At 44.1% G+C, this 21,847-nt stretch overlaps 1 protein-coding gene across 1 annotated transcript in view; it reads left to right on the top strand.

The window, feature by feature from the left end:
• LOC146857317 (glutathione S-transferase 3, mitochondrial-like) overlaps positions 1 to 21,207 on the top strand; it is a 38,763-nt gene extending 17,556 nt beyond the window's left edge. Inside the window, exons 3-4 of the mRNA XM_085647815.1 lie at positions 11,112 to 11,184; positions 20,787 to 21,207. Coding sequence (XP_085503941.1) covers positions 11,112 to 11,184; positions 20,787 to 20,887 — 174 coding nt within the window. The 3' untranslated portion in view covers positions 20,888 to 21,207. The remainder of the gene's footprint in view (positions 1 to 11,111; positions 11,185 to 20,786) is intronic.
• The last annotated feature ends 640 nt before the right edge of the window (positions 21,208 to 21,847 follow it).

Below are 21,847 nucleotides of genomic sequence, written 5' to 3'. Positions count from 1 at the left end.
TACCCTTTTATTAAGGGACTGGTTACACTCCTGCATCATTGCTTTTGACAAGTTAAATACAAACCCAGTACAATACCCACTGGCCACTAGGTGTTGCAGTCTCTGCACAGAATCCTTGTGAAGTAGACTAATGTGAGTGAATAGGGACCTAAGACGGACTGCATTTAAAGTCATGCCGGTCCCACATGACGTTTCTCTCCCAGGCCCCTTATCATGGCAGACCTGAAGCACCTAATGGCACCGCATTTATTGTATCACTCTGTTCTTGTGATAGCAGCATCAGTGCCACGGTGGAAGAGGAAAGCCAATCATCCGACTGGGTTGGGTATTCTGCCTCCTCTCAATCTTCAGCAAAACAAAGCTGAAGCTGCTGCAGGCATTTCTGTCCTCAGGTGTTCTCTCACTGGCTCGGAACATCTGCATTCCACAGATGCTCTAGCACAGGAGTAATTTAAGAGGCAGGCAGCATAGCACGAGATCCTGGGGGGATTAGGACTGATACATGAGTGAGTGTGCAAGTGAATTAGCGAATGAGGCACTGTACATAAGTTAGGTGGGTGAAGGATTGGATTTGAGTTGGGAGAGTAAGCAGCTGTGAGCAACTGAGTGAATTTAGTGAGCTGGATAAATGAGTGAGTGAGCAGAAAGATGAGTGAGAGACTGAGATAAATGAACAAATGTAGTTAATTAGGACAGTGACCTAGTGAATGAGCAAATTATTGAGTGAGTGAAATGGTGGGCAAAGTGAGCCCTTGAGAGTAACTGAGGTGAAAGACTGAGTGAGTAGTTGATTGAACAAGTGAGCAAATCAGTGATTCAGCAAGTGAGTGGGTTACTGAGTGATTTGGGTGAGTAAGTGAATGGCTCGGGTATCGAGTGACAACACTTTTGGGTGAATGGCTAAGTGAGTGCGTGTGTGTGTGTGTGTGAGCGAGCATGGGAGTACATTTATTTGATATATGACATTTGGCACTTGGTTTCTTCGAGGCACTCTTTAGACTTGTGAAGCTGGGTGGGGATCACTAAGCTGGCAAGGTTTACTTTTGATTCTATAGATCAGGTGGCAGTGTCCAGAATTTAGACTTGGGCAAGAGTGTGCTTCACATGCGAGGACCATGGAGGGCAAAGAGTCCTTCTTTGATGATGCAGCATGTTCTTGCGGTTTCCTAAATTCAGACTTGCTCTCCATTTTTGTCACCTTAACTTTTGGGTAACATGGAGGTGGGTATGACTGGAAATCTCCAGCATGACAGAGCTTAGGAGCATGTGCAAGCAAAGGAGAATTAAGCTGACCAAGCAGCCCAAGAAGGACTGGCACGTTGCCATCAGAGCCTGGGAGGACGTCTGTCGGCTACAGTAAACCTGAGGATTGAGGAGAATGAGGATTAAGTTTTTAAGAGAGAACTGAAGATGAGAGTGAGGAGGCAGCCTCCCCAGCATTGTCCAGAGCAAGCAGCAGTGTGGCAGTTTACAGTGTGTCCCAATCAGAGATAGAGGGCAGCCAGGCGTAGTGGGACTTGAAGTTGAGGCTGGCTATACTAGACTTGAAGGAGAAGGAAGCTGGCTGCTGAGGAGAAGGCAGCAGCACAGACTGGAGGAGAAGAAATGTACACTTGGCTTGGAGGATGAGAAGGCCCTGGTGGCCCATCAAAGAAAGGGGGGGGGGAGGGGGAAGGCTATTCCCAGGAGGGGAGGATAGAGCATGCCCTAGAGTCCCTTAGTTGGGGGCTGGACCTAGAAGGTAATCTGATGATCCCTGAAGGTAGTAGACCTCAATTCCAGGAAGTCAAAGTGAATGGGGTCCCTGCCACTGCTCTTGGTTATACCTGTGCCAGTCAGACCAAGGTGATAGCAAAGCTGGTGCTTTCCCAGAATAGTATCTGACAGGTTTGTAGGGTAACGCAGGTCCATGGGCAAGATTTTTTCCGCGCTATGGACCTGGTATTTCTAGAATTGGGGAGGATACTTGAGTAGAATAAAGTCATTGTCAGTCCCCAGATGCCCCTGGACTGCATCCTTAGCAATCAGCCTCCCCTGGTGAGAAAAGAAAATAGCTATAAGGTACAGTCGCACAGAGCTCCCCAAAAATGCCTGTCCCAAAACGGAGAGTATGTTGGCCCAGAAGAAGGGTAAGTGGTAGGTGGTGGATGAAATCCACAGTTGGAGGACCAGTGGGTCAGCGGTTATCTTCTCAGAGAGGAGAGCGCCCACCAATTGACCCTGGTGAGGCCACGTCTATCCTGGAGGTGCTACTTGCGCTTTCACAGAGACAGAGGACAAAAGACCTGCAACAGACAGACCCCTAGATGACACCAGCACAGTGTGTCACGCTTATAGATTGCGTGGGCCCCCATGAAGTCCTGAGCTGCCCTGAACTTAAAGGGCCTCTACAGGTTATCACCACTGAGAGATGGCGGAAAAAGAGTGGAAGGAGTGTTTCTAGCACCTCTGGGTGCCCACCCCCACCCCTCCCCACTCTGAGAAACCTAAGAAGTGAGAGAGACCTCAGGAGCAAGTGGGGGTTACTCCTATGCCAGGTGGGAAGTGCAGGTGGGGAGAAGGGCTTCCCATGGACAAGGTTAATGGCTAGGGATGATGGCCAAGGGGTACAGGTAGGTACAGATGGGCATAGAACAGACAAGTGCCACTGCAGACACTGCAAAATGTCTATGTTTTGTCACCTGAGCATGGAAGCCCATCAAGTTATTGATTAGTCTAGCCTAGTCTTGGGCGGCGTGTGTAGGAAATGCACTTTTTTTTCATGGCCACTCTGTATTTTCACCTTTTGCTGAACGCAAAATCCTTGCTAGGTTTTGAACTCTGTGCACTTTAACCCCGCTAACCAGTGATGAAGTGCCTTCGGTCCTCCTTTTAACATGGTCAAATTGACATATCCTAATTGGAATATTTAACTTGCCTAGAAGTCCCTAGTTTAGGGTATAAAATGTATCCAGGGTTTGGAAGGTAAATGCCACAAGCAGCCCCAATTGTGTCACCCACTGTAGTGGCAGTGCATACACTACTCCAGGCTTAACTGTTGCAGTGTAAAAACTGCAATCCGATCTGTTAAAATAAACCCTTGTGAGAGGTCAAAACGTCCAGTTTAAATATTAAGATGTCATCCCGTGTAGGCCTTGTAGCCCACAAAGCAGGTTGCATGGTATTTAAATTTAAGACATAAAGAAATTAAAAGTTAACATGCCCTTACAGTGACTACCACCCAAATGCTGTTTTCACTGTGGCAGGCACAGCTGACCTATGTAGAAATCCAGAGTACAGATTAAAATCTTAATACTGTATCTCGGGAATGGGACTAGCTAGAGAAATAATTAAACAATTTTTTTTTGATAATTAAAAATTCAATTCAAAGGTGAAGTTGGTTTTTTAATAAATATTGGGGGAAAGTATTTTTTTAAAAGTTACCTTTTCCAAGCCTAATGTTCCTTGAGGCTAAGCTTACATTTGCTCTCCTACATTTGAATAGGCGTGACATGCCCCCAAGGAGCAAACAGTAGGCAGACGTGAGGTTCAGAGGAGTCATCTCTGCCCATTCAGAACATATGCAGGGCGGGGGTTTTTGGGCATCCTCTTTGACACTATAAAATCCTGCTATAGTTAAAAATCCTGCCTGACTGGTCTGCTGGGTTTACCTATAACACTGGGGGCACACATGAAAGATAGAAAATAGGATTCCAAGATAATTTTTATGGATCCACTGTCTGGTTTCTGCTTTGTTCTACTAGACTTCTGCCCCTGGGTTTACTGGGGTACCAACGTTAATTTGGGCTGTTGGTTGCTGCTGGGGGGCACCGCCCCGTATTTTTCCGTATCCGATATTTATAAAGTGCAACAGAGGGAAAAACACATAGATCGGAAAGAAGAGGAAGAAAAAGGGGGCAAAACCGTCACAAACAGAAATCATGAACCTGCAAATGTGAGAAAAAGGGCTAGGGAGTGTTTGGTAGTGGATTAAACACTATCATCCTTGGTGTTTGGATTTCCGGCATTTAATTGCATAGGCCGCTGGCTTCTGTGCAGTACTTCAAGCACCATTACTCCTTTCTTTCACAATTTAAGCGCTTAGCAGTACAGTGGCTGCTTCACACTGGATTTTAGTGTTGTATGTGAAAGGACACTAGGATTACCATAGTACACTCCCCATTCACACCCACAGCCCTCAACACCCTCAGAGCCCAAGTTGAGAGCGGCCAAAGACTTTTACTATCTCAAATGGCCAAATTGGGAGGGATTAATCCTGTGAACTTTTAAACCAATGGTTAGGTCATGCCCAGGAGTATTTCCCACCCACTAGCTCATGCCAGGCATAAAAGATGCACCTTCAGGCACCCACTTCAGAACACTGCTGAACTTGAAGAACAGAAGAGGACTGGATCTGCTGTTTGTGACCTGAGAAGTGACCTGAAGGACTGGACCTGCTCCTTATTGTACCCAGGATAGGGAAGTGAACTCAAAGGGTCATACGGATGACCTCCTGTTCAAGCTACAGGGGTACAACAAGCTACAAGAGCCCTTTCCTTCAACTGCCTTGCTGACCAGTGGCAAATGGACATGGAGTGGACCCTGCTGTTTTTTAATTTTTTTAACAAATTTTATTAACTGATTTTCATTTTTTACAATATGGCTACTGCAGTACAATGAACCTGTGGATCGGCACACACAGTATCTTTACTTTTGTGAGCTCAGCTGCATAAAAAGACATCAGGCCGACAAAGTCGATACCTGCTTTTTCTCACACTATATTATATAGTCCCACTCAATCACCAATAGTTTCCGCTTAAACATTTTACAAATATTCATAGATTCCGAGCCGGATGCATGACCGTATCCCAACACGCCCTTGTCTGCTATAACAACAACAACAAAATCCCCAATTTGTCCCCCTCCCCCCTCCCTCTAGTCCTTCGATTCTCATATAGCGGCATCCGGAGACACCATGGTGCCTCAGGCTTGATACATCACATCATTTATCAACATCGACATAAGTACTTCTTAGATTAGGTTGATAACGACAATCGTTCATCGGTATACATGCTTGCCATTGTGATTATCTCTAAGAGGTGGGTTTGGAATTTTTACACAGCTTTTGTTATGAATCAGTTTGTGCATCTGCAGCATCCAATTCTTGCGCTTTAAGGGTTTCCAGCATAACATCCCACTCCAGTGCAATCAGGGTTTTACGTAAGCCCCTGGCCTCCTCCCGTCTGATGGCTGCGCTTTCTGCACTACCCTACCGAATCAACTCACTATGCCACATGTGTACGGAAGGTGACTTCTTGGATTTCCACCGCACGGTGATAGCCCTTATTGCTAATATGAGCGATAGGTTCACGAACCTATATTGCACTTTGTGTTTAGTGGAGGACTTTTGGAGGTCAAGGATACATGGTTCCAGGGTGTCGGGTATTCCCCTTTGTGTGGCTGCCTGTGTTGAGCGCCTGACCAAGTCCCAAAACTCTTGTATATGTGGGCAAGCCCAGACCATGTGAACTATCTCTGCCCCCTCCCAGTGACATCTAGGGCAGTAGTGTTGTGTTTACGGAAACATTCTGTCCAGTCTATAAGGGGTGAGATATGCCCTGTGTAGTATCATGGTTTGGATATATTCGAATTTTGCGTTCCTCTGTATTTTCTTGGATGTTCCAGAATTCTCTCCCATTCTTTACCTTCTAGGGCTCGCCCTATGTCATCTGACCATGCGGTTCGTAGAGTAGTGAGGTCTATCCCCGTGTGGGCACGTATCCCCCCACGTATAACCATTTTATTAGGTGTCTGCCCCTTCCCATATAATAAAGTGTTTTTACCAGTGCGTGCGTAGATGGTTCCTGCCGGCGTGGGGCCCAGTGTGCCTTTACATATTGTATTAGCGCTGCATGTAATATATACAAATGATCCGGCACCCCTGTCTCTCTAACAAAGTTACCATAGTCCAGAAGCTGTCCGTCATGGAACAAGTCCGATATCATGCTAACCCCTGCTTCAAGCCAGGGAGCGAGAGTGTGTGTTGTTATTCGACCAGTCGCTAGGGGTATTCCCAATATCGGGATGTTGCCGGCATAAGCAGGGTGTGGGCCTGTATAATGGAGTGCCGCCTTCCAGCACTGTAGCACCGTGTGCAGCAGGGGAGGAAGATGCCGGGGGAGTTTGCAGCGTGGCAACAGTAGTGTATGCAAAGCTCCTCCTGCAATATCGCGCTCTGTGTAACCTATTTCCTGCAAATTACACCCGGCCGTCCAGAAGGACAACCACTGCAATTGGCACGCAAAGCAGTATGCTCTGAGGTCCGGTACTCCCAGCCCTCCTTTGTCCATATCGAGCTGTAGCTTTTTGAGGCTTATCCTCCTCCTGCCAGGCCCCCATATAAGATTGTGTGATCAGCACCGGTAGGTTCGTAATAATAAAGCAGGCGCAGGAGGACCACCATTTTGGTAATGGCTACTCTTCCCATCACTGATAGTGGTAATGTGGTCCAAAAGGTGATACTAGACCGCAGAGCTCTAAGTGCTCGGTGTAGGTTACCGTCTAACATATCAGTGGGCGTCCGGTATACCTGAATACCCAAATATTTAAACGTTTGCATTGCCACCTGTAAAGTCATGGCCCCAAATAGTATACTCGTGGGCACGGCCTGCTCCTGAAAGAAAAAGGCATGCGAATTCGATGAATTAATGGCCAGGCCCGATATGCGTTCAAATACGGCAAATAACCCGGGCAAGCGGGCTAAATCCGACTTAAAGTCCTTAATGTACAGAATGATGTCGTCTGTGTAAGCAGAGAAGAGATGCGTGTTGGGCCCGAGCGGAATGCCCACCCCTTGGGCATATGTGCGCAGCTTTAGTGCCAAGGGTTTCAGTGCCAATATAAACAGAAGCGGTGAGAGTGCGCACCCTTGTCTCGTCCCCCTAAATATAGGGTATTCAGCTGATATATGGCCCCCAGTATGAACCCTAGCAGTGGGGGCATCATATAGGAGCCGGAGCCACTTAAGATAATCAACCGGGAGCCCGAATTTCGCTAGTGCCTTGCACATATACTCCCAATTTAGCGTATCAAATGCCTGGCGCAGGTCTAATGATATGCAACCTGCGTGAGCGTAGTGTGTGGAGGCAGCCGACATTAAATAGTGCAGTCTCCTAGTATTCAAAGACATGCTCCGGGCCGGCAAGAATCCGGTCTGATCTATATGTATCCATTTATTCAGGATAGGCAGGAGCCTATTTGCCAGTACCTTACTGAGTATTTTATATTCCGTAGCTAGTAACGATAATGGACGGTAACTTGCCATATCAGTGGGGTCCCGTTCCGGTTTCGGAAGAGAGACCACCAGTGCCTGTGCCGTGGTAAGGGGTAGTGTTCCCTCCGCCAACGCCGTGTTGTATGGGGCCTCCAAATGTGGTAGGAGTGAGTCCATGAAGACATCATAAAATTCTGCAGGTAACCCGTCCAGCCCAGGGGTCTTATTGCGGGGGAGCCCTTTAATTGCCACCTTAATTTCTGATTTTGTAATGGGACCCGATAGGTCTTTCAGGGATGTTGCAGTCGGTTGTGAGGTCTTTCAGGGATGTTGCAGTCGGTTGTGGGTATGGTAATGCGTGGAGAAAATCCTCGATTCCCGTGTCCCCACTATCTGTAGGTCTGCTATACAATGTAGCGTAATATTGGCAGAAGGCCGTGTTAATGTCATTTTGGGTATGCGCCCTGTCACCTGTCATGGTATTAATTTCAGTGATCACAATGGCTGGGGGATCATCACGCAGTAATTTGGCGAACAGTGCCCCCGATTTGTCCGCCTCGGAGTGGCATCTCTGCGTGTAGGGTTGGTGGTCTATGACACATAGGGATTCTAACAATTCTGCGTGTTTGATGTGGGCTTCCTGGAGTGGTGCCTGTTTCTCCCTGTCGTGTGTGGCCTTCTGTTCTAACCTATCCATCTGTCGTTCTGTTTCCGTAAGGGCCTTATGCACTTCCTGCCTAGCTCCCACTATCGCACTTATGGCCCTCCCGCGTATGACCGCCTTAAAAGCGTCCCACTTAATTAAACCATTAGAAGCTGTATTACTATTTTCGACGAAATACTGTATAATAATGTCAGCCATGGCAGTACGGAACACTGAGTCCGCCAGCAGCTGTGGCCAGAGCCTCCACGTAGAGACCTGAGTGGGTATCCTACCCCATGTGACGGCTATCTCCAAAGGGTTATGGTCCGAGAAGGTTTTTGCTAAATACGTAGCGTATGTGACCTGCATCGCAATCCTGTTTGAGCAGTAAATTCTATCTATCCTAGTGTGCAGCATATGTACCGGGGAGTAAAACGAGTATTCCCTGTGTGTTGGGTGTCGCATTCTCCACACATCGCACAATGCCCAACCCTCCGCCCAGTTACATAGTGCCTTCGCCTGCTTAATCACACCCGTGCCATTCAAAGGGGGATGGGACCTGTCTAGAGCAACATCCATGATTGTGTTACAATTCCCACAGATAATCCAGGGATACATCTCCCACCCAGTCAGTGCTAAATTCAAGGTAGTCAAAAAACCCTCTTGCGCTGTATTCAGCGCATACGTGCTGCCCAACACAACTTGTTGACCATCCAGGGACCCCCTCAGGAGTACGTATCGTCCCTGTTTGTCTACTCTTTGTTCCAGTGCTGTAAAGGGTACACCATGTCGGATCCATACAGTGACCCCCCGGGCATATCCAGAATAATTAGTAGAGAAAACCTGCCCCCTCCATTTCTTGCGGAGTCTCACTGTCTCCTGCTCTAACAGATGAGCTTCTTTCAAATATACTATGTGTGCTTTACGCCGTTGCAATTGGGCATGTATTCTATGGCGTTTCTGCACCGAACCCATACCTCTCACGTTCCATGTGATTGTTATATTGGCTGAGTATATACATTGGATTCATAAAAGGATCCTGTGGTCAGGTCTTGTCTTACATGTGTGAATGATAAGCCGCTTCATAATAAACCAGTAAATAGGACTGTACCCCTTCCCAAAACTCCCAATACTCGGTCCGGTCGAGAAACTATACCGGACCATACAGCCAAACATGGCAAACAAAACTATGCCCTGTACAACAACAGCATTTGCAATGCGGGGGACATCGCTAACGCCAACCATGGGGTGCAATTCGCACACCGGTACTCTGTACAACTCAGTCCGAGCAAGGGCCCGGGCTCAATAAAACATGTATGCACACATCGCCGCAACATGGTTCAACAAAAAGGATATTACGCCATAGGCAGAAGCAAGTCATCGTGTACAAGTATCCTCACGGCGGTCAGCCAAACAATCCATCCACCGTCTGCGGGGTCACGGTGGGAAACCGGGCCACACTTCCCTCAGAGTCTGACCTGTTCAGCTCATCCTCCGAGGAGGCCTCTATTAGTGCAGTCTCTCTGAACGTAGCAGCTGCTATAAGTGCCTGTTTCTTGCTCTGCTGTTGCTGCTGTGAGGTTGTATTGTTCCGTCTAGTGTTCCCTCGGATCCGCCTGGTCCGACATGTACCGGGTAGCTCAGTTCAGATGATGCGATGTTGCGTGTCTTGGGAGGCGTTGTCTTCAGCCACTGTAGGGTCCATCACCTCCAACCATTCCTCAGCGTCTTCTGGGCTCTCGAAAAAGTGTGTTTTACGTTCATAGATGATTTTCAGGCGGGCCGGAAAGAGAAGCGCGTATTTTAGGTTTAGGTCTCTCAATTTCCTTTTGACTACCATGGAGTTGCGCTGTCTCTGCTCTATAAGCGTGCAATCCGGATAGAGCGATATTCTGCTATTCTCAGACAGACGACATCGCTCCCCATCTTCGCGAGAAACCTCAAAACCTGGCTCTTCGACAGACCCCCCTCCTTGATGGACTGGAACTGAGGATACGGATGCACATCCCAAAACAGAAAAAAAAGAAACCCTCTTACAGAGCATTTGCCATTAAAATTTGATCATTGCTTCGTCAGTGGCGATTTTGTGACTCGTGACTGCGTCATGCATGTATATATTTGCATGTTATCTTCATGTTAAGCAAGAAGGTGAATCATCAAAAGTAATTAAACGTTTGATGCACTGCTAAGATAAAAATATGAAGTCTGTTTTAAAAATGTGCAGGAGAAATAAACTAAGGCATGTACAACAGCAAAGGCAGATGTCAAGCACAGGTTAAACGCTATGTAACGTCCATCGTAATTTTGCATCAGAGCAAATGGCAGTTGTGTAAAAATCAGGCATGATCCTCCACTAACGCCATTGATGACTCTTGCCGATGTTTCATGTTATTAAGGGCCAGATGTATGACCCTTCCAATTTGCGAGTCGCAAATTGTGTCGTTTTACGACTCGCAAGTAGGAATGTACAACAGTGTCTCATACACTGTTTGGGATTCCTAATGGGGTCACAAATAGCCTGCCTCATTAATATTAATGAGGTAGGTGCAATTTGCAACCCCATTAGAAATGGCTAGCACTCCCAGGGACCACCATGTCTGTGACTGCTTTTTAAATAAAGCAATTAAAAAAAAAAAATGCAGCCCGTTTTCCCCAAATGAAAACGGGATGCGTTTATAAAAAGAAAAATGAAACGTTTCTGTTTCATTTTTGTAAGAGTAGGCACTGCCTGCTCCTTAAAAATTTTCCCCGCTGCCAGTCACAAAGGGGAGTGGCTTACCACATACTTGAAGTAGGTGGTGAACCCCGAGTGTTTTGCAACCGCAGTTGTGGTCGCAAAACAATCGTACATTTAAATGCGACTCGCTGTTAGGAAGGGACGCCCTTGGCAATCCCCTTCCTAATAGCGAGTTGCAAACCCTATTTTGCGAGTCAGTAATAGGTTAACGACTCGCAGAATAGGGTTTCTACATGGGGCAGAACAATTTTGCAGCCTCAGACGAGCCGATTTCCCGTTTGCGGCTGCGGCTGCAAAAAAAACGGTCGTACGTCTGGCCCCAAATGTACAATCATTTAGGTTGGTGCAATTAACATCACCTTTGTAGGTAGCAGAACAGTTGTTTAAAGCCACAAACTAAATGCGGTTTCTATAATGTTTCAGAATTCTGTGGATTTTGATTGTAGCTTTCATATTCTCCTTTTTCTTCCCCCATCCAGATACCAGCCTCTATTCTTGGAGCCCTTTGGGTTACAAGCCGATTCTCCTACGCACGAGGTTACTATACTGGAGGTATGATACTCATAAATGGGAGTAGAGCACAATTTTGTAAGGTTCATCCGCTGTATTGCGAATGTAATGTAGCTACTAATATTGCATTCAGTTGTGGTGTATTAAATACATTACTATGTGCAATAGCCGTTTAGTAAGCTACTTCGCTTTCAGAAGTATTCAGTATATGCTGTAGACGGTGATGAGACATCCAGAGAATGCCATGCACTTGCAGAAACATCTATAAGGATGCTGTAGGTTGACATCTGTCTGGAAAAAGTCATTCGATCTCATCCTTAACCGGATACTGTGAATTTACCACAACATAATACAAATGTTTGATAACTTAGTGAATGTTGTGTGAGCTTTTATGTATTACAATATTATGGGACCATAGGTCAATTTCTTTAGTAAAGTAGCTATTTTTCAAGTGATCTGTTTTAAGCCAACATCTTTTCTATCCTGTTTCCCTTCTAGCTAATTAAAGAGATAGAATTGTTAATGTGCTACAGGAGCGGCGGAGGTCCGATATATTGACTTCCCACAGCGAAGTGGATTAGAAAAATACATATTGGAGCATCCCTATAAACGTTGATTGAGATCACATTTTCATATATGTACAATGTTTACTCATGGTAGAACATTAAATGCATAAATAAAAGTTCACAGTACTGCATGACTGGTGCTGCAGATTCTTCACTGATCCTACACAATTATGTTGTGTTGCTAGATTTATGATGGTGGGTTAAGATACTGCTAACGCCCTTGTGTTCGAACACCTCAAATGTATGTTTAAAGCACTCTGAAATTCACTTGAACACCACTGTTCAAATACAGTTATGGTTACGAATTAAAATTGAAGAGCCACCGAAGTACTTAAATTATGGTTGGCTTAACAAACCATAGCTTGCACAACAGCCATCAAAACTATAACTTGCACACCAAATACAGTGCCCGTGTTGTCACCCTTGATGTAACCAATGAAATTTCAAATTTTGTAAGTAAGCTTACAGATAAGATTACATATAATATTATTCTTAACACTGTGAAAGAGACAACTATAGATATTCTATTATTTATTGGTCTGAGTATGTATTGTTATTTAATTATGTTGTGCTTTCAGGTGTTCTTACTAATTGGTATTAATGTTGTGAGGTTATAAACTTGTGACCTTGTGTGCGAGGTACGGATGGTCCAGGAATCTCTTACTGGTCTTTCTGCCATGGCTTTGTCAAATCGACCAGTGCGCACCTGTTCTGATATCCTGCTTATCAGAAATGGTGGATGAGTCTTCTGTCTTCAAGAAAAGAACAATTTTTCATGTGGTTTGTGAATACCGGAGTTCTCAGCTCAAAATGCCCTTTAAAATGTAAAATAGTCTGTGGAGTAGGTCGGAAATTCACGTACTATGCAGGGATTTCTGCCTTCGTTATTAGGTGTGCTGAGTGCGTACTCTCAAGAATGAGACTGCGGGCTCGGCGCATAAAAAATAAAAAAAAAGTTGAGTTCATTATAATCTCTCTCACTAAAGTTGAGTCTGACGCCTTCCAACGGTGTTTGTAGATTGCAGACTATTTTTTTTAGACCATGGACTCGAACCTAAAATTATGCCCTTTCTCAGTGACCTCGATAAGAGGGCTGCAGATCATGAATTGCACATTTGCCACTCCCACTTCCCCAAATCCCCTTCGCGATCGCAAATGGTAGTATGCATTCTCAGTACTGAGTCTCAGACTATTCAAAGGGGGCCCAACACTGGTCAATACGGTCTACCTTCTTATAAAAGACTATTATTAAAGACTATAGGTGCCATTTTTTTATACGGTGGTCTGTAGCCTCAATGATGAGATTGCGGAGTATATGAACCAGTGTTGGGCTCTCTTTCAGTAGTCTGCAGTCTCAGTACCGAGACCACAGACTATCCTCACGAATGCAAGGAGGACAGGGGTCTATAAAAGACTATCTGGGTTCTCAGATCCCTCCCAACCCCATCAAAACCATTTTTTTTTTTTTCTGTTTCTATATACGGTGGGTGCCCCCTCCCACAAGTCCTCCCCCCAAGCCCTGGGGGTCAGAGTGTGACTTGGGTTCAAGATTTGCTGAGGCCTGAAGATGAAGGTGGGCTAATCGCGCTCCCATATTTGGCCTTTTAATTTTTTCATATGCAAAAACAACAATTGATGGACAGAATGCAGAACAATGTCATACATTCACCCCAGTACAGAGATCTGGGCCTAAATCCATCGGTTTTTGATCACCATTCCAGTTTGAACCAAGCCATATGCAAATCAGTCTTGACAGGTCCTCCCTGGACTGGAAACAAGCATCCTAGGACCGGTTTCGGGGTTTCACCCCTCTTCAGCCAGGATAGCTTGACTCCAGTGGCATGGAGAGCATGGGACCCATGTCTGGGTATACCCGTCCCACTCGGGGTGACCGTGGGTCCCGGGCTCACTGTGCCACTGGATTCAAGCTATCCTGGATGAAGAGGGGTGAAACCCCTAAACCGGCCCTAGGATGCTTGTTTGCGGTCCAGGGAGGACCTGGCTTGGCAGTTCGGGCTGGACTGTTCCCATGAGGCACAGGGTCAAGACTGATTTGCATATGGCCAGGTCCAAATTGGGGTGGCATGGTGAGCAAAAGAATGATGGATTTAACCCAGATCTCTTGACTGGGGGAGAATGTTTTGATTTGTTCTGCATACCGTCTTTCAATTGTGTGTCTTTTGCTTTTACATTTTTCAACAGGATGCTGAGGCCGTGCCCCACATCTTGTAATGAGAAGTGCACTAGAAATATTTCTCATGCAGCCAGCCAAAAGGTACCTTAAACTGAGCGTTCCCTGTTTGGAGTACGCAGAAATGAAATGGACTAACTTTTTTACTCTTTCCAACCCACCCCAAAACCTTTTTTTTTAAAGATTAATATCTTAAACATTACTGAATTGATTTACACCAAACCAAGCAAAGGCTCTTCCTTGGGTAAAGTTCTACTTTCATTGCAAGTTAGGTGTAATTCCATAGTTTTTTTTAATGTATCAAACAGCAAAGATTCCTATGCAGATTCAAATGGAAAAAAAATTGTTTTCATCCCACTCCCCGTTTCCGGTCCCCATGACAGATCGGCATGAAAAACATGCCATGTCAAATGCAAATCAATGAACCTTTTTTATTGGAACATTTCAGGCTAGAACTGCTCCAAAGTAATAAGATAACAAGAATACTCATCCCTATATAAGTTCTATCCATGATTGTGTGATATATAATGTTAAAAACAGTGTACATCCTCCAACGCACTGCAGCCCTCTGATGCAGAAGAAAATGCAGGCTGCAACAGATTATGCATTGTGCCTCAGTCACGAAGGAATGAAGAAACATCAAACAAATATTTAGCAAAATAGAAATGTCTTTTTGGGGCCAATGTCATACAGGATGAACAAAAACACGTTGCCTCTGGTAACTCTCCTGTTTTTACCAATTGGTCATTTTCGGCGTTGTAGAACTCCTCCTACATTATCCTCAGCAACACAAACCTTGTACATTACATTACCCTGCACTGCTTGAAGGGTAGGTTGAGTCCCTAGTTTGGCAATTTTTTAGTCCTGCAAAAGGAGAGGGTATTATTCTCACGGATGGTTCAACAGGGTAGACGTGATTTAAGACCTAAAAGATTATTTGTGGCACTCAGCAATTTTGACTATAAATTTAAAGCTGCAAGAGCAATGTTACAATGTGCTTTCGTTTTTTAAACCTCCTGAAATGAGGGCTTCGCAGACTATTGATTATTCTTAGTATAATGTTTGGTAAATGCAGCTCTGTTTAGTTTAAAAAAAGGTTGGATTAAAATCCATCTAAGAATTGGAATTTTATGAACCAACCGATTAGTAGATCTGTGAAAAGAAAACTTCACTGGTCGCAATTTGCAAACAATTTTTTGCAACCAGTATTTCTTACATTGGGGCCCAGATCCTTTTGGTCTTCCCTGTTTTGCTTCTCTTCCTGTTAGTGCCTTTAGGGATCTTGTTGAAACGTTTCTCTTTCATAAAGGTGTGGTCCAGGTGGTTAGGTTTGTATTACTATACTACTGTTAGGAGGGCATTCTTTATTTGGAACGAAAGAATTATGGTGTAAAGCACTCTATAAAAGCAAGCTGTGATTGTTCTAATTATTAATATTATCACTGTGAAAGTGGGGTATTCGTACATTGTAATCCTATCTAAATATTTGTGTAGTGATCTTTGTTGTTAACCATACCATTCTTCCAGTAGACCATAACCATAAAAAAAGACAAGTTCATAATAATAATTTAAGGCACAACCCTCCGTAAATGCAATGTTGTTGGTTTGCCTTGTATAGCTCTGTGAAAAGCAAAGGAGGTAAATGACTGTGGTAAGCATTGGCGCGCCAAACGTTTAAAATAAATCTACAAATATTGCAATTTTTTGATGAGCAGTGAAGAAATAAATAATGAAACTAAGATAATGTTTAGATGATTTTGCAAACACTAATGTGTACATTGGCTCCAAATGAGTTATTTTCAAAGCATTTAGCCTCCAACCCCTTCGCTTTGCACTACTGTATTTAGGAAGAGTCTCGAGTCTCACTGGTTCGCAAAGTGCACATCCCTGGCTAAGCTCTAGTGATGGATTTTGTTTTTGTTACATTCTCCAAGCAGAAGAAGCAAGTGTGAAGAAAAAAGCCTTGTTATCATGAGTGCCAGTACAGTGATTTTTGGTGATCAAGGGAAATTGATATTTAGGCAGTTCCTTTCCTCTTCTTCTTAAATTTTTTTTATTTTTTTGTAACTTGCCACACTCTGTTGATCGTCTTAAAAGCATCCACTGTATACCAGTGAAAACCTCTTCGACCAGCGACAGCCCATTGATTCTCAAAACGTGGACTGTTTTTTTTTTTTTTTTTTGTTTTTTTTTTTTAAGCCCCTTATTTGGTATGTACTTACACCAAACCAAGCACTTCAATGAGTAAAGTTCTACTTTCATACCCATTTGTGTCATTTTCTTCAGTGTTTTTTTTTTTCCTGTATCGGAGAGCAAAGCTTCATATATGAATTAAAATGGGGGAAAATCGCTTTTTTTGGTATACTGTCCCCTTGACACATCTGCATGAAATGTGCCATACCGAACCCTGCAGAATTGGGTTTCCTCTGTCTGCAATCTGTGTATTTTACTGTAGCCCTAGCTGGCTGTCCCATAAGTTAGAATTGGTAGAATTTACACTTCTAGATTTCAGTGAGTTGTTTTATAGATTTGTTTCCAAAACTCTGTACGAAATTGAAGAGAGCATTGACGGATTGAATACATCGTAAGGATCTGGTTGACAGGCAATGGGACCATGAACTAAGAGAATCAAAGGTAATTCCCAAATAACAGAAACTACTTACTTTCCCAATGTTCTTTACCTTGATGAAAACGCGTCTAGACTTGCAGTTCTTAGGGCCACATTACATGTCATAAGTTTTAAATAAATTGGTCTCCAGGTCTAAATTGTAAATAAAAATGACAAAGTGATCTATCAAACCTTTGAGACCGTTTGGGATCCAAGCCATTAAAACGTTGTCATCTGCATACAGTAGGGCGGGTACAGACTTGGACTGTATCTTTGGCAGGTGCTTTCCAATCAAAAATGCATTGAGATTATTTATGTACAGTAGGAACAAAATTGGGGCAAGCACACTACCATGTGTGACCCCCGTCCCCATGCTAAGGTAGTGGAATTGAGCCATTATACCGTCCCAACCCCTCATGCTATATCTTACAGATGCTGAAATACCTGAATGTAGGTTACAGAGAAATTCAACCAAGAACTGTTCTATCAGCAGACCAGTTAGAATGTCCCACAGCTTTGACCCGTTTACTCGGTCAACAACACTGCTGAGGTCCATAATAGATAGGCGTAGATGGCCCAGTTTCACCATTGTGTATTTACTAATAAGCAGGTGAAGGGGAAGACATTGTTCCTTTATAGCTAATCCTAATCTAAACCCATGTTGTAGTTCATACAGAGGGCCATGTTATGACTTTGGCAGTCCTCCAGTGGCGGCGCCACCGCACAGTCTGCTGGAGGACAGCCAAAGCCGTGGTGCGCCCGCCAGCCGGATTACGAATGTAATCCTGGTCAGGCGGGTGATGCTGAGGTGGTCTCACAGCGGTGGTTGGTTAGGCTCATAAGAGAGCCTAACATGCAGACCGCCACTGTGTATGTCCTATCTTGCAGTAACGGGTGCAATGTTGAGTTTTCCCCCCCCCCCCCCCCCCCCCCCCCCATGCATGCACCCCCAGGCTCAGGAGTGGCAGGGGCCCTGTTAGAACCCCCTTAGTTGCCTCTCTGCCACCCTTTTCATGGCGGGCTCAGTGCCATGAAAAGGGCGGTGGATAGAGAACTCGGAATATGCTTGGCGGTGCCGCAGCGGCACCCCAGTATATCCTGCTCCTGACTGCTGCTTGAACTCCCCGGAATCCTGGATCCCCGGCCCTACGCAGCAGTCCTGTGGTGGTCTGACCGACACACTCTGAATACTGAAGGCGAGCCCTCAGTGTGGTTGTGATCGGACCGCCAGCATGGTCCTGTGGCCTGCCGTACTTGTAATAAGTCCCAGAATGTGTAATTTCCTTGCCCCTGTCATTATTCTGTGAAGAACTATTCGACCCACCATCTTAACTATAGAGTCTAGGAAGGTGATGGTTAAATAACAGCGCTGATCTTGTTTGTTTCCATTTTTAGATCTGGCGTTAACCAATATTTTTTACCTTTACTAAAATTATATGTATAATATAGTTACTTTAAAGGGCTTTCAGCTGCCTCTCTTCATCAATTGGTCTACTCTTGTGTCATTCACATTTTTCTTTCTCCTGCTACAGCATGTGGCAATGTGTCATCCTACTTCAGCCACTGGCTAACTTCACTTTGAGTGACTGCATTTAGCCCTTTCACAAGAAGTACATCTGCACTCTAGATAGCTTTCCTCAGCGCCAGTGTTTTTGTTTTTACTATATTATTACTTTATTGTTACCTTTGCTTGTAGAACCTGAGTGATAGCGGGATTTTCTATCAGAAGAAAGCACCGGGAACTTTCCAGCTTTATCAGTTCCCATCTCCTGCCAATGCTGGAGTAAATTCCTTTTTAAATTGGCCTTTTGTTTATCTGACTGCTGATTTTTCACACCATACCAGCATCTCACATGAAATTTGAATATAAGTTCACAAGGGTGCTTTGTTTTGCAACCCTGTCTGTCTGATATTCCTTCTTTTCTTTCCTTCCTTCATTCCTTTTCTTCTCTTTTTTTTTACTTGCCATCCTCTTTCTTTCTTTCTTATGTTTTTCTGTCTTCTTTTTTCTTTTCCTGTGCTTATTTGCTTCTTGCTTTCTTTTTTGCTTGCTTTCTTGCTTTCTTTCTGGCCCTCTTTCCCAAAGGCAAGAGACTGGCAGCCAATGCCAGACTTATTGGCTTTTTTAAGGCTCTGTTAGCAAAGACCTTTTTATTGTACTAAACAGTGTATATAATATATTTGCCTATAAGGGCTTTCAGCCAGACTTCATCCATTAGTCTGTGGTTCTGCCATTTACATTTTTCCACTCCAACATGCATCAAGGGGCAGCGTGTCAGCCCCCTTCAACCATTGGCTGACTTCAGTATGAGAGTTATGGCTTGCTGCCAATTCAAATAAAGCCCATCAACACACAAGGTAGTTCCCGTCAGTGCCAGGAAGTACTCTGGCAATGTGTGTGGTTTTTTTTTTTTTATATACCAAAGCAACATTTTTGCCTTTAGCCAATGCTTTTGTTTAGATTAAGTGCTAGGCAGCTTCTCTAACAATAAAGTTTTGCAGAAATCGTGACAAAACAAGAATTTCCAAAAGGTTAGCCCCCAACACCAGGCCTACTGGCTTTGCCAATGCTTGTTGAACACTAGTACGGTGATGGCGGTGTGTCAAGAGGTAGTTAGTTTCTTACAACAAGTTAAGTGTATTGGTAATGACCAGAGTCCAGAATGTCTTGGCCCAGTACCATACCAGAGGGACCAGAGGAGATGAAAGCAATTGCCTTCTGTCGCTGAAACTGGTTTGAAAGGGGATAAGATGGATAAAGGTCCATCACTGGCTGCTCCCCCAACAGGAACTAGATGGTAAATGGACTTGAAATGTTTCACCCACTGCTCAGCCTTAATAGTCTTCTCTATCTCTCCTGGCTGCCCCGTTCGACTCTTGGCCGAGTTAACTATTTTGCAGAAGGTGGTTGTGTCTGTTAGTAGAGCAAGAGGATATCAAATTCTCCCATTTTTCTTCCCTGATGGCTAATTTCCTCTTCTCACGGGCAAGTTTATAATCAGCCATACATCTGGCATCTCCTCTCAATTTCTAGAGTTTCTATTCAATGCATCATAAAGGCGTCTATTTGCATCCCCACATGGCATCCTTGCATTGTACACCACTCAATTCAATGCCACTGCATCCTATGCCTCTATACTCTGCAACACTCTACGCTAATGCACTCTTCACCGATCTTCTCTACTCTATGCCACTCTACGCTACTCCACACTATGCCACTCCAAAACACAACACTGACAGTCCACTGTACTACGCTGTACTCCTGTATTCGCGATTCCACTCAATGGCACTCCATGCCACTCTCTCCTCTGTGCCACTAACTTTTAGTCATGCTGAAAAGCAGCCATGCTGGTGGACAACCTGGCTAAAACACATTGGCAAAGCCAATAGCTCTTGCATAGCCAAGGCTTATTGGCTTTGTCAATGCTTGTTCCTGCTTGTGATGGCTCACCTCGGGCAGACAAACTATGCGCCAGAAGGCTTGTCCTAGTTGGGATGAGCCTTCCACTGCATTGCCCAAACAGTTCTGTGGTGGATGAGCTGCAGCAAGAGGTTCCTCCCGGCAGAGCCATTTGGTGCTCCGCAATTGGAAATCTGGTTACGCTCCCACATCTCAATTAGTCGGGGGAATCGAAAGTTTGGTAGATGGGTGAACTGTCATTTTACTCCCATTCTCCCATTATGCTCTAAATGACCCCACTGAGTGTTTGAGGTTTTTTTCCTTTTTTTTTCTTCTTTTTTTTTGTCTTTTCAAGATGGGAAATAATGTGCTTTAAAAACAAATATATATTAGGAAGGCTTGGTTTCCAGACACAGTCCTCGGGGCCCCTCAATCCAATCAGATCCTCAAGATAACCACCAGCCATGTAAACGATTCCTGAAATTCTGACAAGATTTTGACCCTCGAGGACTGAAGTTGGACGCCCATAGGCTGACTGTTCTAGTCTTGCAACAATCAATTGCCTCGCAGCTGATTAAAATTGTGTTTTTTTGAGGGGAAGTAACTTGCACTTTTCTCATAAACATATATGTTCAATGGAACGAAGATTTTTTTTTTCAACCCTTTTCCATAATTTGGTCAGTAACTTAAGTCAAATATATATATGATAAATCTGTAAGCCTGAGAAGAATATATATGTATGACGCAATTTGCATTGTGTGTTGTATCATCCAGGCTGTTTTAGTAATGTTTCATGTTCATATATTAGCAGAACTTTCAATGAGATCAAAGTGAGTATTATTGTTATGAGTTAATTGCTTTTTATTAATTGATTTACAGATCCACAAAAAAGAATGCAGGGCGCATATGGCTACATCGGCTACTTTGGAGTGATGATTTTGTCAATAGCATCTGCTTTGCAGCTTCTGGGTTTTATTTAGAGATTTGATTTAAGCTCATTGTATCTAAGGGGGACTTTTCTAAAATGTGTAATCATAAATGTCAAAACCAATGCTCTGTTTGTCTAAACGATAGTATACAATGTTTGATTTAGCTGCATACAGTATAACCTGCGTTTCATACAATTCCAATCCATGGTGTAAACCCACAAATGACAATTTTTCATTTGTGGTGTAAACTGTACATGTAGCTGTTTTCGTTGCATAAATCATGTTACGTGTTCTTTTTACTATTGTTGTATTCTTGATTGCATGTGTTACGCCTATACATGGAAGAATAAACTATTTTTGATCAAAATTTACCCAACCATGTGTTTCTTAACTCTCATAATACAGATTCCACAGGTGTAGTATCATTTGTGTTTTCCCCACCAGTAGAGTATTTGGTAGCTGTAAAAGTGCTTGACTTAAACTATCTCTAAATCAGGCCACATGATTCGCTGATTCATAGGGTAGCCCAGTGCACAGTTCACCCAGTTTAAAAAGGCAGTAGTCAATTGTAGACCATGAAGTCAACCTTTAAGTCCTTTTGGAGCTCCTTCATTTAAAAAAAAAAAAAAATTACATTTGGATGAATTGTCTTACAGGTAAACTCCTGCAGTGGTCATCGACAGGTATTGACCTTATGGGTAGGCCTCTGTATACGAATAATATACAAAGCAAATTATCCCCATACCCCTTGAAAAGTAAAGCCTGGTGAATGTGGAAATATGCAGAATGTTATGGTATGTTATTTTTATTTGTACCGCGCACAGCTGCCCCAGCAAAGTGGCGTCCTGGCGCTTTGAGAAGGTGAACACAACACAGCACTAAAAGCTGACAAAAGGAGACGAGACAAAACAGATAAGCTAAACAAATAAAAAGGTCTTGATAGCCCGTCTAAACTGAAGGAGCTCATCGATGGCCCGGATTTGTGGAGGAAGAGAATTCCACCAACTCGCT

Source organism: Triturus cristatus, chromosome 3_2 (assembly GCF_964204655.1).
Source record: "Triturus cristatus chromosome 3_2, aTriCri1.1, whole genome shotgun sequence".
Lineage (NCBI taxonomy): Eukaryota > Metazoa > Chordata > Amphibia > Caudata > Salamandridae > Triturus > Triturus cristatus.
Note: the sequence above shows the minus strand (reverse complement) of the source record. Positions and strands in the feature narration are given on the sequence as shown.